The 14,437-nt window shown below is 42.0% G+C and overlaps 1 protein-coding gene across 4 annotated transcripts in view; it reads right to left on the bottom strand.

Moving 5' to 3' along the window:
* Window positions 1-14,437, bottom strand: part of Cped1 (cadherin-like and PC-esterase domain containing 1) — a 272,255-nt gene that overhangs the window by 110,761 nt on the left and 147,057 nt on the right. For all 4 annotated transcript variants that reach the window (NM_001431795.1, NM_001431796.1, NM_001431797.1 and 1 more), the window contains 4 exon segments: window positions 2,256-2,424; window positions 3,909-4,095; window positions 8,942-8,992; window positions 11,783-11,853. In NM_001431795.1, coding sequence (NP_001418724.1) covers window positions 2,256-2,424; window positions 3,909-4,095; window positions 8,942-8,992; window positions 11,783-11,853 — 478 coding nt within the window.

Here is a 14,437-nt window from a genome sequence, read left to right as displayed (position 1 = left end):
ATGTGCAAAGTATTCCTCAAACATAGTACACGAGGGCTTTTTCCAAAGTGGTTGAACTGAGAAGAGAAGGCCCAGTTTAAATGGGAGTGGCACCATCCCCAGCCAGGGCCCTGCACTGAATCAAAGTAGCATCTGGGCTGAGTGTTTACCTCTGATTCCTGACTCTAAAGGAAACAGAAACAACCACCCGGTGCTCCTGACCCCTGAGCCTTCCTGGCTATGCAGTGTGTACCCGATAACCAGCTAAAGTGAGCTCTTTCTTCTCCAACTTGCTTTTGTCACATATTTTGTAACAGCAGTGAGAAAACCACCCAGCTTCACAGAGCAGCTCATACCGAGCTAAGCATTGGAGGTAAGCTACGTTATTCACGCCACGATTTTTCTGCTCACACATTTGAGAACTTTTATAAATGAAAGGCTGAGAAAATACTATTAAACACTTTCCATGTTATAAAATATAGCACTTGCTGAAGGACCACCAAACCTTCAGAACTAAGGACTCCTGGAACAGATCCATAAATAACTGAAATACTTTCCTGCAATTGTCTGTGAGAGTCATCCCACAAGAATTTTCAGATATTTTTTCACGTTATGGTCATAAGTCAAATCTATTCTCTGAGGTAATTATTGCATGATAATTAACTTGTTTCTGATCAGTACTGTGTTTGAGAAGTGAACCACGTCTTGGAAGATAGCAATACAAACTTTCCTTCTAACAATATTTTTCTTACTTTAATGAACTAAAATTTATATGCAAATCTATCCAACCATTTCCTACATACTTTCTGTATTACATATGTAGCATACAGTAAATTATATAAGTTTTACGTGCACAGTTTTCATATATTTATATACCATGTGTTCATAGAAGTAGCTGTCACCCGGGTTAAGATATAGGACATTTCCTCAAAGGGTCCCCTCACATTTAGGTGCATTGACATCTTCCAGAGAACCACCGTTCCATTCTCTATCCTTGTGAGTTACTTTTACCTGCTCTTAAATGTCACATTAATGAGACACAGCGAGCCATTATATGTCTGGCTTCCTTTTTAATGGAACATATAAGAAAAATATTGGATGGGGGAAAACATGATCAAAATATATTATATAAAATAAAATGTAACTTAAAGAAATAAATTAGGAATAATAAGATAAAGGTTTCAACACACATACAATCCACAAGTATTAAGGAGGGAGAGACTCTTGGAGAAGGAGAGTGTCTTTGTAAACTAAAATAGATGTGGACTTCTGACGCATCCCCCTCTGATTTCCTGAGAATTCCTAAGTTCGGGATTTCCTTAGAAAATAAAAACATAATGAACGGATAACCTTATGGAATGGTAAATTCTTGGTGACAGATGCATGTGACTGTGATGGGGAAAGGGAAAGATTATGGTGTCCGGCCATAGATGATCAACAATCACGGGGTCCTTAGCACCCACCAACATGCAGTAGGTCCTATCCTTGTTTAATCTTTTCTATTGCAAAGCCTGCTGGCCGCCAGCACACCCGTCCTTCGGATATTATATATCTGTGATTATACTTTCTGAATGGATTAGGAGACAGATGCTCAAAGTCCTAACTCCTGCTTTCTTGGCATCATCTGTACTGACAGTATGTGCATGCTATGAGGAAATGTCAGGGGTTATGTGTTTACTATCTTTAAGGAAAAGCAAGAGAAAGCTGACAAGACAAAGGCAGAGTCACCCTCCGTCCAAACCAATAAGGCTAGAAAATGGAACGTGTTTCTCAAAGGAGAAGCCACAGTCTTGAGACATGATTAAGGTCTGAGGCGTGAACGAGATATACATCTATGCCAAGCAAATTTCATTCCATTTTTTAGTATCCTTGATATAAAAAGGTTCCATAAGTTTTACTCTCATTTTTCTTTTTAACAATAAATTCTACTGGATCCAGCTTAAAAATTTTGAAAGGAGATCCAGGGACAAATCCAAGAAAAACAAGAAACTTAAAGAAATGGGCAGTGTAAAATCAAATCCATAGCTGCTGCTGGACAAATTTAAATGGCAACCATGATAAATTCCTAAGCCCAGTGAGCCCAGAGTGTGTCTACCTCCCTGAGAGGAAACCCCGGAGTGCAGGACTGCAGATACCAGCGTGGGGTGCGGACTTTGCTGCAGAGACCACAGCTGAGGGATGCACAAGGCTGCACGTGACAGTTCCACTTGGCGCTTCTCACACGGATTAACTAATCAGTCCCAATTCAACACAAATGAAATGCAAAATTCACTCACTTGTACAAAGCCGCACGCTGTGAAGTCCTCGAAGAAGGGCAGACTCGGGCGGTCTTCTCTGTAGATGGTGAGTTTATACGTGGTTAGGGCGTCACCCTCTGCTCGAGATTCATCTACCACAAGCATGGAGATTCTGTTCATTCCTAATCCCAGAGGATAGTTGGCAAAGCTGATGGCGGGTGGTGGGAGGAGACAGAGAGTGAGAGACGGATGAGTTAATATGCAGGGAGACAATTATTGAGCCCAAACGAATTCAGACATCGGCATTAATTATTATTATTATTATTATTATTATTATTATTATTATTATTATTATTATCATGGTGCTCACCCGCCTAACATGTTTAAGGTCTTCATAATTTCATAAGAAATATGAAATATAAAATACGAAATCTCTCTTTCCTAGTTCTTTTCTATACTAGGGGTCACCTTCCAGGACAAGTCATACATCTTTCATTAACTGGAGGGAAAGAAATATTTATTAACCACCTCTCAGGATCACGCTTTACTTCTAATACAATACCTCTTCACAAAACCAGGATTACCTTAATATGAACACAGAGACTATTGAAAAGAACTGTTATCAGTACTTCTGGGTCACAGGAAGAAAAGGCAGATGCAGGGAAGGAAAGAGGAATTTTTTTTTTTGTCATGCTTTGGAGGAAGAAGAACAAACACAGTAACCATCTGTGGTCTGAAGGTTGGGGGCTGGAGGTGGGAGCTGGGGGCTGTGACCTCCGCTATAGGAGGGTTGCCAAGGACGTTTGGCAGGGGCTAGGTGGGATTAACCACTGACAATCAGAGACAGGTGGAGAGATAATAAATTGATAAGGACTAGCTCTTCCAGACAGGAGAGAGTAACACCCAGCAATTATGCCCAGAAGGCAAGTTGTAATGTTAAAAAAATAAACCAAAAAACCCTGCTATCAAATTGCCTCAAGTTCCATGGTAGAGCCAAGGTAGGACCCGGATTGGAGTGACATCAATCCTCTTTTGCTTTCTATATCTTCTTTCATTTTTTCTTCTTTCTTTTCTTCCCTCCTCACTTCTTCAACTCTTCCCTTCTTTTAACAGATGTTATATAGCCCAGGCTGACCTCCAAGTGAGTAATGAACTAAAGGTTTTCTGCCTGCTAGGCAAGCACTGTACTAACAGAGGTACACACTGAGCCCACATCCTCTTCTCTCTCTACTAAATGGGCTGTCATCAATGCAGAGTACATTCCCCGCTTACAACATGCAATTGTATCTTCCTCTCTGAAGATACCGTATGGAAATGAGGTTCTACTCCTGTTCAATTTTCCAAGTTGGGGCCTTTTTTTAAAAAAAAAAATCTATAGAAAATAACAATAAATAAACAAACAATACATCCTGCAAGATGAGAGGAAAGTTAACATTACTATGCCCACAAATTTCTACCTCTGGCTGATCAGACTGGCTTAGGGTAAAAGGGGGGTGAGTGGGTTGTAGATTGGTAAAGAACCAATTTGTTCTCTAAGTACATGAAGCCTGAAAACGGAAGGCTTTCACACCACCGTGCTCTCCAGAAGGAATGTGGTTCAGCTTTTCTGAATCACGATTAAAGTCGGGAGAGACAACTGCTTCCTGGTGAGCGATCAAGTTGTCCCTGCGCATGCGCCTGTCCAGCCCATACCTTGGCCCTGTCTGCTCCTGCAGGTGCACCTTGCACTGACACTTGGAAGTCTCGGCTCTGATCCTCACGGTTAGCACATCAAAGGGCACTTCGCAGTAATAGTCTTTGATCTTCGCATTAAACTCGGGACTCAGTTCTAAACGGGGATAGGTGACAATCTTCTTGATCTGGCACTGTGCCTCTTCCTCTGTGGCAAAGACAGAAAGATGACCATGAACCACACAGAGATTCCAGAACCGCACGTGATTGAGGTCTTTCCTCTCCTACTTTTGTGTACAGTTTCAGTGATCAATGGCTATCCGCTCGGGACCCAGGCACAACTGATTTCTGGCCTCAGCTTGATTTCCCAGTTGTCAGCTATGGGGAGCCTCGGTAGACCAGATGTCCACTTTATCTGGTTCAGTACAAACAGTATTCGTTTCCTAGTCCTTGAAAGAATAAAGGTACAGAAGGTTGGGGAAATGTCTCCCTTGTACAAGGGTTAACATTCTTATAAGATATAGGACATCTCAGTTAATAACGTAAATGGAGACAACTCCATGGGGCAGCGACAGAAGAGAGCTAGCAGGTCATCAGGAAACTTTCTTAATGGAAAATGTCATTAAAATGCCATTAGTTGATAGAGGAGGAGTAGGGTAGAACAAAGAATGTCAACATTGGTATCATACCACACAGAGAGGTCAAAATATCCACAAAACATCCTGAAATTCCTCCCCCAAGATACCTCGACAGGGAAAAATGTCAGAAAGTAAAAAAAAAAAAAAAAAGAAAAGAAAAGAGAGAGAGAGAGAGAGAGAGAGAGAGAGAGAGAGAGAGAGAAGAACAAGCCATACAAGCCATATCTGCTTAAACCTGTTCTTGAATCTAGAATGGTTTCATGCCATTGAACAGAAACTTTCCTTTGGCACCTCATTTCATAGCGAGCCCTGTCTTGGTACAAGAAAAGAAAAACAGCTGTAGCAGTGCGTACACACAGAGCAGCCCCTGTTCAGCTACATCTAACAATATTTGGAATGGACAAATGCCCAAGAGTTTATCAAAAAACGGTTTTTTAATATCCATGAGTATCTATTCTTTATGACACTCGACACAACTCAAGCAAATGCAAGTGCAGAAAATGCTCCTAAAATGAGCAAAGGAAAGGCACCCTCCAGCCACTTGGCATTTGGTGATCTTGACTTGCATAGCAAGAAAAGGTACAACCAAGTCCCGTGCCGGAAGGGACAGAACTGATGATAGCAAGAAGACACTGTTCTGGCCACACCTGTTTCTCTCCTTTATAAAAGTATCACTTTGGTTTCTCTAAAATCAGAGCTGACAGTTTGTTTCCAAGTTCTAGTCATTTCTCATCATTTCCAGAGACAAACTAAAGCAGGGGACAAGCATTCCACAGGTTCCTCATTGCTTTGCTATCCGTCAATTCTGCTATCACGTCCTCGACTTTGAGGCGCTGAGGGATATAATGAGGCTTCACTCAGTGTGGGGACCAGAAACCATCAATCGCTGCTGAGTACTCTAGTTCTGAGACCTACGTCTCCAAACAGCTACCTGTGTGCTCTAAACAACGAAAGTCTACATATGCATTTCTGTCTCCCGTTCTATGGGTTTTTCTGCCTGTGGGAGAAAAGCCATTCATCAAGTATAAGTTAAGAGGATAATAGTATCACAAATATAATGTAATTTCAGTTTGCAGAAAAGCCTTATTTTTAAAAAAAAAAAACCCAGCAAGTCAATTTTGTTCACTCTCTCACTGATTTGTGCAAACTGCTTAATTTTACTTGACATTTGAAAAGAACCAGCCAGCCAAAGATTGTTATCTGGCTGATATATAGGTAGACTTGATCTATAATATTAATAACCGGTCTCAGTTTGATTCATAAGAATATAAAGACAGAGGATTACAGCACGCACTGAAAATAGTCATTGCCTTTAATTCAAATTTAACTGGTTCCTGATAGGGTACTGATTTTTAAAATCAAAGTCTCTGCCCCACCCACAGCATATTCTCTGTTCAAGGAATGGAGAAAAGCAGAGAGAAAACAGGAGGTGAATAGTCATGGGATTTGATCCAAAAGAACGCTCTGACCCCAGCATAATCCTAAACAGGCAGGAGCTGTGATCAGCACCAGTTAGGGAGGGCGAGGTGCCCAGCACGAAGGGCGTATAGATATACTTCTGTGCTCAGAACCACTTGAACGAATGGCAAAGAAGTAAATTGTCCTATCAGCATGAATCATAGGAGATGCGCTTTAACTTCTTAGGCTTTCTTTCTACTTTTATATACTTCATTTATTTCATTTGACACAAAGTCTTCCCAACACATCCCACTCTGGCCTTGAACTTGTGATCTTCTAGCCTTGGCCTTCCCGCTTCTGGGATGACAGGCATGCACCACCTCTATTGACCAAGAATATGCTTTTATGACAATTCACTGAGAATTAATTTCCTTTTGGTTTTTACTATTTTATGCTTCTTTTCATATTTCACGAAGTAGTCACTGTTTTCAAAGAGTGTTTATACTTTTTATAAATCGTACTTACCTCCACATAAGATGGACTAAATGGGCAGTTATTACCTTAAGCAAGATTTTAGCAAGACAGCCCGCCCCCCCTTATCCCCCAGGACCACCAAACTTTCCACCTCTGGGCTGCATCCAGGACCCTTACTTGAAAGTTGATTTATCTCTGACATCACTGCAACTGAATGAAGCTTGCTGCCTGTAAACACCTGGTGTGTCCTTGGCAACTCTCCCAGTCCAGTTCTAACTTGTCTCGGGCCAGCTTACCTTAGATCTGTGGAGAACCCAGCATGAGGGATGGTGGTAGCAGGCTGCTTAACCTATTTGGCAAGCATGCGTGGGAAAGCTGTTTGAAGGTTTGGCAGTTTTTAACGGGTTTCTTTTAGCCATAGGATTTTACTGCTCTCTTGATAGATCATCGTAACTCACACAGAACACGGGAAACGCTTATACTCTTGAAGATAACCCCACCTGGGCAGAAGCATCTCCCGCTGCATTTTTAAATCTTATATCAGACCCATAAAAGTGGGGAGATTAATTGTAAAGATCCAGATAGAATGAATTTTTAACCAGGGAACAAGCAACTTGAACAAAGCTGAAGAGGTTTTCTGACATCGTGCCCCTCCTCTGTGACACGTTGCCTGGGAACCGAAAGCCATGAGATCATCCGGTGCAGGATACAGAAGCCCAGAGAGATGCGGGCTTTTCCAAGTTGCATTTAGCCCTGAGACTACTACCCCTGGATACACCCTAAAAATACTACTACTGACAGTTCTCCTTTTCTCACAGAGCTGAGTTTCTGTTTTTCTTTTTTTTGTTTCTTTTTTCTTTTTTTTTTTTTTTTCCGGATCTGGGGACCAAACCCAGGGCCTTGCGCTTCCTAGGCAAGCGCTCTACCACTGAGCTAAATCCCCAACCCCTCTGTTTTTCTTTTTAAATCATACTCCAAGCAGCAATGACCAGGGAGAAATAACCAGGTCTTGTAAGTGTGAGAGATCAGTAGTTGGGGGTCGAGTGGGGACACCTGCTCTCTTTTCCCTGTTAAATTCAGCAATACTTGAAAAGCTTTCAGTCCTTAATGGAATGCACTTTTTTGGTTTCTTTAAACACTAATACTACTCAATCTCGCATGATATTTGATGTGCTTGTTTTAAAGGGTTACGTAAACACCAGTGTTTAGAAGGCAAACAAGTTAGATAGTATTAATTATAACTTTTATTTACAAAAAATTAAGCCTAAGTTTATACATTTATACACTCCAAAATATGTTTTCTCCTTCCTTCCCTCCTTCCTTCCTTCCTTCCTTTTTCTTTTCTTTTTACTTTCTTTGAGATATGGTTTCTTTCTCTTTGTAGAGAAAGTTCCTGGCTGTCCTGGCACTCTGTAGACCAGGCTGGTCTCAAATTCAGAAAGCTCCATGCCTCTGTCTCTGAGTGCTGGGGTAAAGGCATGCACTACCATGGTCCAGAAGACAATTTTGCTAACTGCGCATTGTAGCAAAAAGTATATGGATTGATAGATATGGATCTATTTGAGAGGGATATATTATAAAAGATAAACCTTCATTGGAGAGCTCTTATTCTTTAGTAATATAGGACAGTAAGAAATTTCACGACTCTGAAGAATTGGCTCAGTGGTTAAAAGTGCCACACTGGCTGCTCTTCAAGAAGACCCAGGTTCCTTTCCTAGTGACTACACAGTGGCTCACAACCATTTGTAGTTTTGATTCCCTGAGTTATTAAAAAATGAGGGGACCCAAGACCCTCTCTGGCCTACTCAAGCTTCATGCACTCAGGAAATGCACAGACACATTCAGGCAAAACACCCATATATGTAAAATAACTAAGAACCATTTTTTAAAAGAAAATTTAGGAGCTTAGGATAAATCCGAAGGCCATAACCCACCTCAGCCATTTAATAGCTACGTGATCTTGAAAGTCAACTGAACTCACTAAAAAAGATAGGTTTACAAAGCTAATGTAAGGAGATAGAACAGGATGAACAAAATGATTTTCAAATTTAAGTTTTAAAGAGACATAAATTGCATGTATCGTTTTACTATGTTTAGTTAAAATTCATGGTGTCATATGAAAATAAACTGAAAATTGAGTTTGAAATTCTCAGGTGGTATGAAGAGAGCTCAACTTCAGTACCCTCCATTACAGCAACTGCATAGGAAGGAAAGATTACTTCAGAATAGTGAGACTTCGAAGACGATGCGTAAACCAAATTCCACCCCTAATGTAAAGCCTTAAGATTCCTCAGGCCCCTAAACATGAGTCTTAGAAGTCACTGTCAAAAGACAACATACACACAAATAAAAAGCAGAATAAATGGAAATGAAATGCGGAAGTGATAGATATTAGCTTAACCAGAAATAAAACTTCTCGAAATTGACTTTAAAGAACTAGCAGCCTAAAGACACGTGAGTAGGATAAAATGTTTATAGCTTTTCAAGGTTGGGTTGTGTCTAAACTTTGAGCTATACTATGGGAACTCTTCAATCTCAACTCACCATCGCTGCAATGTTTATCTTTATCTTCATACAAAACTTGTGGAACTGCAGCTGAAATTTAAAAAAACGGGAAATTTAAATTTAAAAATAAAACTTTGAATTTAACGTAAAAATTAAGGGTTTCAATGAATAATCATCTCTCTGTGTTTCTGTCAGTTTCTGTCTGTCTCTCTTTCTGATACTGTGGCTGAATGTCTCTATCTCTCTCTGTGTCTCTGTCTCTCTCTGCCTCTCCATTTCCATCTCTCTGTCTCAGTGGCTTCCTCCCTCCTTTTCCCTCTCCCTCTCTTCCTCCTCCTCTTCCTCCTCCTCCCCTCCTCCTCTTCTTCCCCCCCTCCTCCTTTTCTTCTTCTTCTTCCTCCTCCTCCCCTCCTCCTCTTCTTCCCCCTCTTCCTCCTCTTCTTCCTCCTCTTCCCCCTCTTCCTCCTCTTCTTCCTCCTCTTCCCCCTCTTCCTCCTCTTCTTCCTCCTCTTCCTCCTCTTCTTCCCCCTCTTCCTCCCCCTCCTTCTTTTCCTCCTCCTCCTTCCCCTCCCCTCCCCCTCCATCTCTCTCTCTCTCTCTCTCTCTCTCTCTCCCTCTCCCTCTCCCTCTCCCTCTCCCTCTCTCCCTCCCTCCCTCCCTCCCTCGATCTGGAGTTCACTGATGAGCTAGTCTGACTACCCAGCAAAGCCCAAAGATATCCCTGTCTCTACTCACCCCTCTCTCTCCCAAGCTCTGGGGTTACTGATTTGTACCAGAATACTCAGAATTTTACTTGCATTCTAGAGATGCAATGTGGGCACTCACGTACAAAAAGCAAGCACTTTGCTGTCCACTGTTCACCTCTCACCAGCAAACATTTCTAAGTAAAGCTGACCGCTATAATACAGCCACTCAGCTATTGAATTCAAAACTCAAACAAGGAATTACTTCCAGTAGGAGAATATTGGAGAAACATCTTTACCCTAAAGGTAAACTATTACATTTTCTTCTAGTCCTGTGGTCCTATGCTATAATATCCTAAATTATTGAGTGAAGACATTCTAATAGTATTTTTTTTCAAGTATCTGGATAACTAAACATCCATCTAAAAAGAAGTTCTAGTAGATATTTATGGACAAATGGATGCATAAACTATGCCAGATGCTTTAAAATATTCATTTGAAAAGAGAAAAAGAAGAGAGCAGTCGCTCTTGATCGTCATCTGCCCATTGCTAGGCCTGCCGATTTGCTTTGTTGAATTTGTACTTCTCAGACGAGTGTCCTTCAATCTCACTGATGAAACTTAAATCACTGTTCTAGTTAGAAGGCTCAGTACAGCACCATGGAGAACCACAGTATTGGACTGGACCAAGGATATCCCTTGACAGGGAAAACAAAAATAGATTTTATTGGTGGACGGGGGTGGGTGGGGTTGGGAACAGGAGGAGTCAATTGTGTGTGTGTGGGGGGGGTCCTGGGAGAAACAACACAAATCAGGGGGCATTTCCGGGATGAGATAGGAAACCCAGAGCAATGGAATCTATAAAAGTAACCCTAGCAAAAACTCCTAGCAATGGGGGACACAGAGCCCCAGCCAGTCCTCTGTAACTAGGCTAGGTCTTAAGCGAGGGGATTGGAATATCAATCCAGTCCCAAAACGTTCCACCTACAGTTTGTCCTGCCTGCAGTGTTCTGGGGCCAGAGACTAGCAGAACTGTCATCAAAAGGGCCAGAGAAACTTCATCCAGGAACGCATGGGAGCAGAGTCCCACAGGCAAGCATTAGGAGGAGCTCAGGGCATCCCGCAGAGGAGGGAGAGGAAGGATGGAAGGGACCAGAGGGATCAGGGACACCATATGAACATGGCCTGCAGAACGAAGCAACAGAAACTCATGCGGGCTCCAGGAGATCATGGAGACTGTAGGGGTCTGACCCAGCTCCTCGGTGTACATGCTATGGCTGGGTAGCTTCGTGTCCCTGTGAGACTCCTAACAGTGGAAGCGGGGACTGTCTATGACTCTTTTGCCTGCATGTGGGACCCTTCTCTTGCTGGGTTTGCCTCATCCAGCCTTGATGTGATAGCATGTGCCTGGTCTTACCGTAGCTTGTTATGCTGTGCTTGCTTAATGGCCTGGGAGGCCTGCTCTTTTCTCAGGGTGGAATGAGGGTGGGTCTGGGGGTTTGAGAGGTAGGGGGACTGTGGAAGGGGAAGAAGGAGAAATTGAAATCAGGATGTAATGGATGAGAGAAGACTATAAACAACAACTAATTTTTGTCATACAAGAAGAAAATATTAAGGAAAGCGATCCATCAGTATATCTGCTTCTTTTCACTAAGGAATCCCGGTTATAACCAGGACTTTGTCTGGTACTGTGTGGTTCTCAGTACTGACTGGGGCTGCACTGGATCTTCTAAGCAGAATTTTGGTTTACAGTCCATCACTGAGTTTGAGAACGACACATATTCTTGATTACGTTCTTAAAACAAATATTTAGCAGTTGGATTTCTGGTCTGTAAGGAGACATTTTATTTAACTAAATAATCTCTCCCCGTGCACTAAGGGTTGAGCCTAGAGCCTCTGCATACCAAGTATGTGCTCTAGCACCGAGCGCTAAGGCTCCAAGAGTGACTTTTAAACCACACTTTCTAAGCTATCAAGTGCCCTAATGTAAACACTCACCATACTTACGAGACTACTCACTTCCCCTCACTCTTCTCCTTCTTTAAGAAAAAAAGCCCAGTTTCGAGGAGAAAAATACCGTTCCCTTGTTTAATTTTTGTTTTTGTTGCTAACGAGTTTAACCATTTTAAACATGCTTTTTTTGTTAGCCAGAAGCCACTTTTCTTTATGCTGTACTATGTAGAACGATATGCTTTTACCTTTTTTACTTTGGATGGCTTCCAATGACCTGTGTGGTTTCTCAACGGTCTGGTTCCTTGTTGAAGAATTCCTGCAAATACAGTACCAAGGGAGTCCAAGTCAACGAGGTGACACACTGTCCCTCATCCCAGGTGAGCACAGTTATTTTGGCAGAGACCAGAAATGGTAGATTTCATTCCGCAACAGCCTCTCCAGCCTCCAGTGAGCTGGTGGCAAGCTTATCACCTCTAATCAGTAAATGCACAGTTGAAGAAAACAAGTTTAAAAAAAAAAAAAGTTCATACTCTAGCGGAAAGTTGAGCAACCTCAGAAAACCTGGATCCAACAGAGGTGATTCAAAAATGCACATTTTCACTGGGATCTCTGCCTAACATTCCGTAGCTTTGAAGCCAAGAGCCTTGGAAGTCCTGAGGCACAGCCCCGAGAATGTACACAAAATTAGAGAAACGGGCGTGGCTATAGGAAACAACTGGAGCTGCCAAAGTGTGTGCTCTTACCCTCCCTGGTAACCACAGAGATGGCAAGGGCTGTTTATATCTTGGCATGATCACTTCGCTTTCTGTGTTGTAGAAGTAACCAAAAGCTCGGCTGGATGAACCTTCGAGTCCTGAAAATTGGAACTAAAACAACCTAAAGTGCAATCAGAAACTTGTCCGGTCTGGATAATAGAGAACACGGGGCACTGTGGTCTCCAGCCCTGGACGTGTCTTTCCTGTGTTATGATGCTGTGTTGTCTGTCACCCCATTAAAGTGGAGCTAATAAGTAGTATTTGCTGTCCTCAGGAACACTGTGAGGACCCCATGAAATGCTAGCGCCAGAAACTGGGCTGAGCGGCACAGAGGTCAGCAAGGCATCCCAGAAGCAGCGGGAAGGAAGTCTTAAAACAAAACAACCAAAAACAAACAAACAAAAAAACAACAACAAAAAAACCTGATGCATTAAAAAGATTTCTCTGACTGCTAACTAGTATTTCTCTCATTGTCTAAAGCCTGTTCTCCATTCGTGTACATATCAAAATGGAGGCAAAGCTGCAATGATTCCTTCCAAGGAATGGAGTAACGGATAAAGGATCTGTGGCAGAAGACAGGAAGTTTTTTGATGGTGGTGAGATTCTCAGTTGTTTGTTTATTTTTGTAATGTTGAGGATCCAACGCAGGGCTTTCTACACAGTCAAAATCTCTCCACTACATAGGTAAATTTAGATAAAGTCTAGATTGAAAACAAAAACCTAAGAATGTTTCATGAAGAAGGACTTCATTCAAGAGATACAGCCCCGAAATTCACATGACCTGAGTTGTGGAAGCGTGGCCGTCTTAATGGAGTGAACTTGTACACAAAAGCATTGTGCACTCCTTCCTCGGATGTCTTGGTGGATAAATCATCTTGAATTTGTATGTATTTCCACAGAGCAAAGCCCATATACTACTTTATTTCTAGGAGCGTGAAAATTAAGGAAGACTCCTTCGCCACTTACATTGAGCCCTTGGGTCTCACGCATAATGTCGCCCACGACTGCTGATGTTCTAACTCCATTTTCTCACCTCATTGCCATGCTACAAGCAAATGCTCTCTCTGTGTTTCTGAGGAAACATGAAGTCATTCGATCCAAGGGCTGAAGAAAAGTGCAGAACAAAGGTTGTTCTGTATGTGTGTTCTGAAGGTCAGTATGCCAGTATTGGTGTTAGCCTGATGTCTTACGCTGCTGATCTGCCTTAGAACCTCATTCTCCCTCACATTTATAGGAGAAGTAGGATCCTCCTTGCAATAAAGTGTGAATGATCATGAAATATGCAGACCCCCTGTTAAACTGTTAAAGATAATTTAAGCTGAGTACTGCAGAGACATTTCTAGGAGCATAATTGCTGCTTGACTTTTGATAAATATCAGAAATAGACTTCTGTCCGTTAATATAGAGAGCTCGTTTTTGTCCATATATGGCTCTCCTTATAAAAAAACAAAACAAAACAAAAAAAAACAACAACAAAAAAACACCCTCACCAAAGTTGCTAAAATGGCCCCTGAGTGGCACAGGAGCACAAACGGGTACACTGCTTCTCATCACCTATCGGTACCTCGATGTGAGACACATAGAGGCTTTCTTAGGTAATCTTCTTGGAATATTACAAGGTAGGCAGCCTAAATCATAATTGCACGCAAAGAAACTGAGTTTTAAAGGACTCACTTTGCCCACTGTCATCAATAAACTAGAACGCTAGGAATGTTTGATCCACCTTTGTGCAGTTCAGAATGGTCGGTCCCTATCCTTTATAATTATGCTCAACAGTGACCACTATTACGTTTCTTTAAGGCAAGAGAGCTTAGTCTTCTCATTTTAATCAGGGCGTTGTCAAACCTGGTCATATATGAGGAGCTGGAAATAACATGGCCAGGGAATAGATGTTCTAAAGCTTGCAAGTCTCTGGAGGGAACTTATTGAACGTCAAGGTCAACACAAGCAGGCTCCTTGGGGATTCGTGCCTGTTCCTCGTGTATCTATCCTGATGTACGGGGCAGTCTTGGATGTTAGAGTGAGGGTTAAGTGTGAAAGGTGGCTTTATATTGTAGTGTTTAAAACAACTTTCAAGCACACAAGGAAAACCGCCTTTGACTTATTGAGGGAATCGAGCCAAGGCTACCGAGCTTTTGCAATCAA

This window comes from Rattus norvegicus, chromosome 4, assembly GCF_021556685.1.
Source record: "Rattus norvegicus strain SHRSP/BbbUtx chromosome 4, alternate assembly SHRSP_T2T, whole genome shotgun sequence".
Classification (NCBI taxonomy): Eukaryota; Metazoa; Chordata; class Mammalia; order Rodentia; family Muridae; genus Rattus; species Rattus norvegicus.
This window is presented reverse-complemented; position numbering and strand designations above follow the sequence as displayed.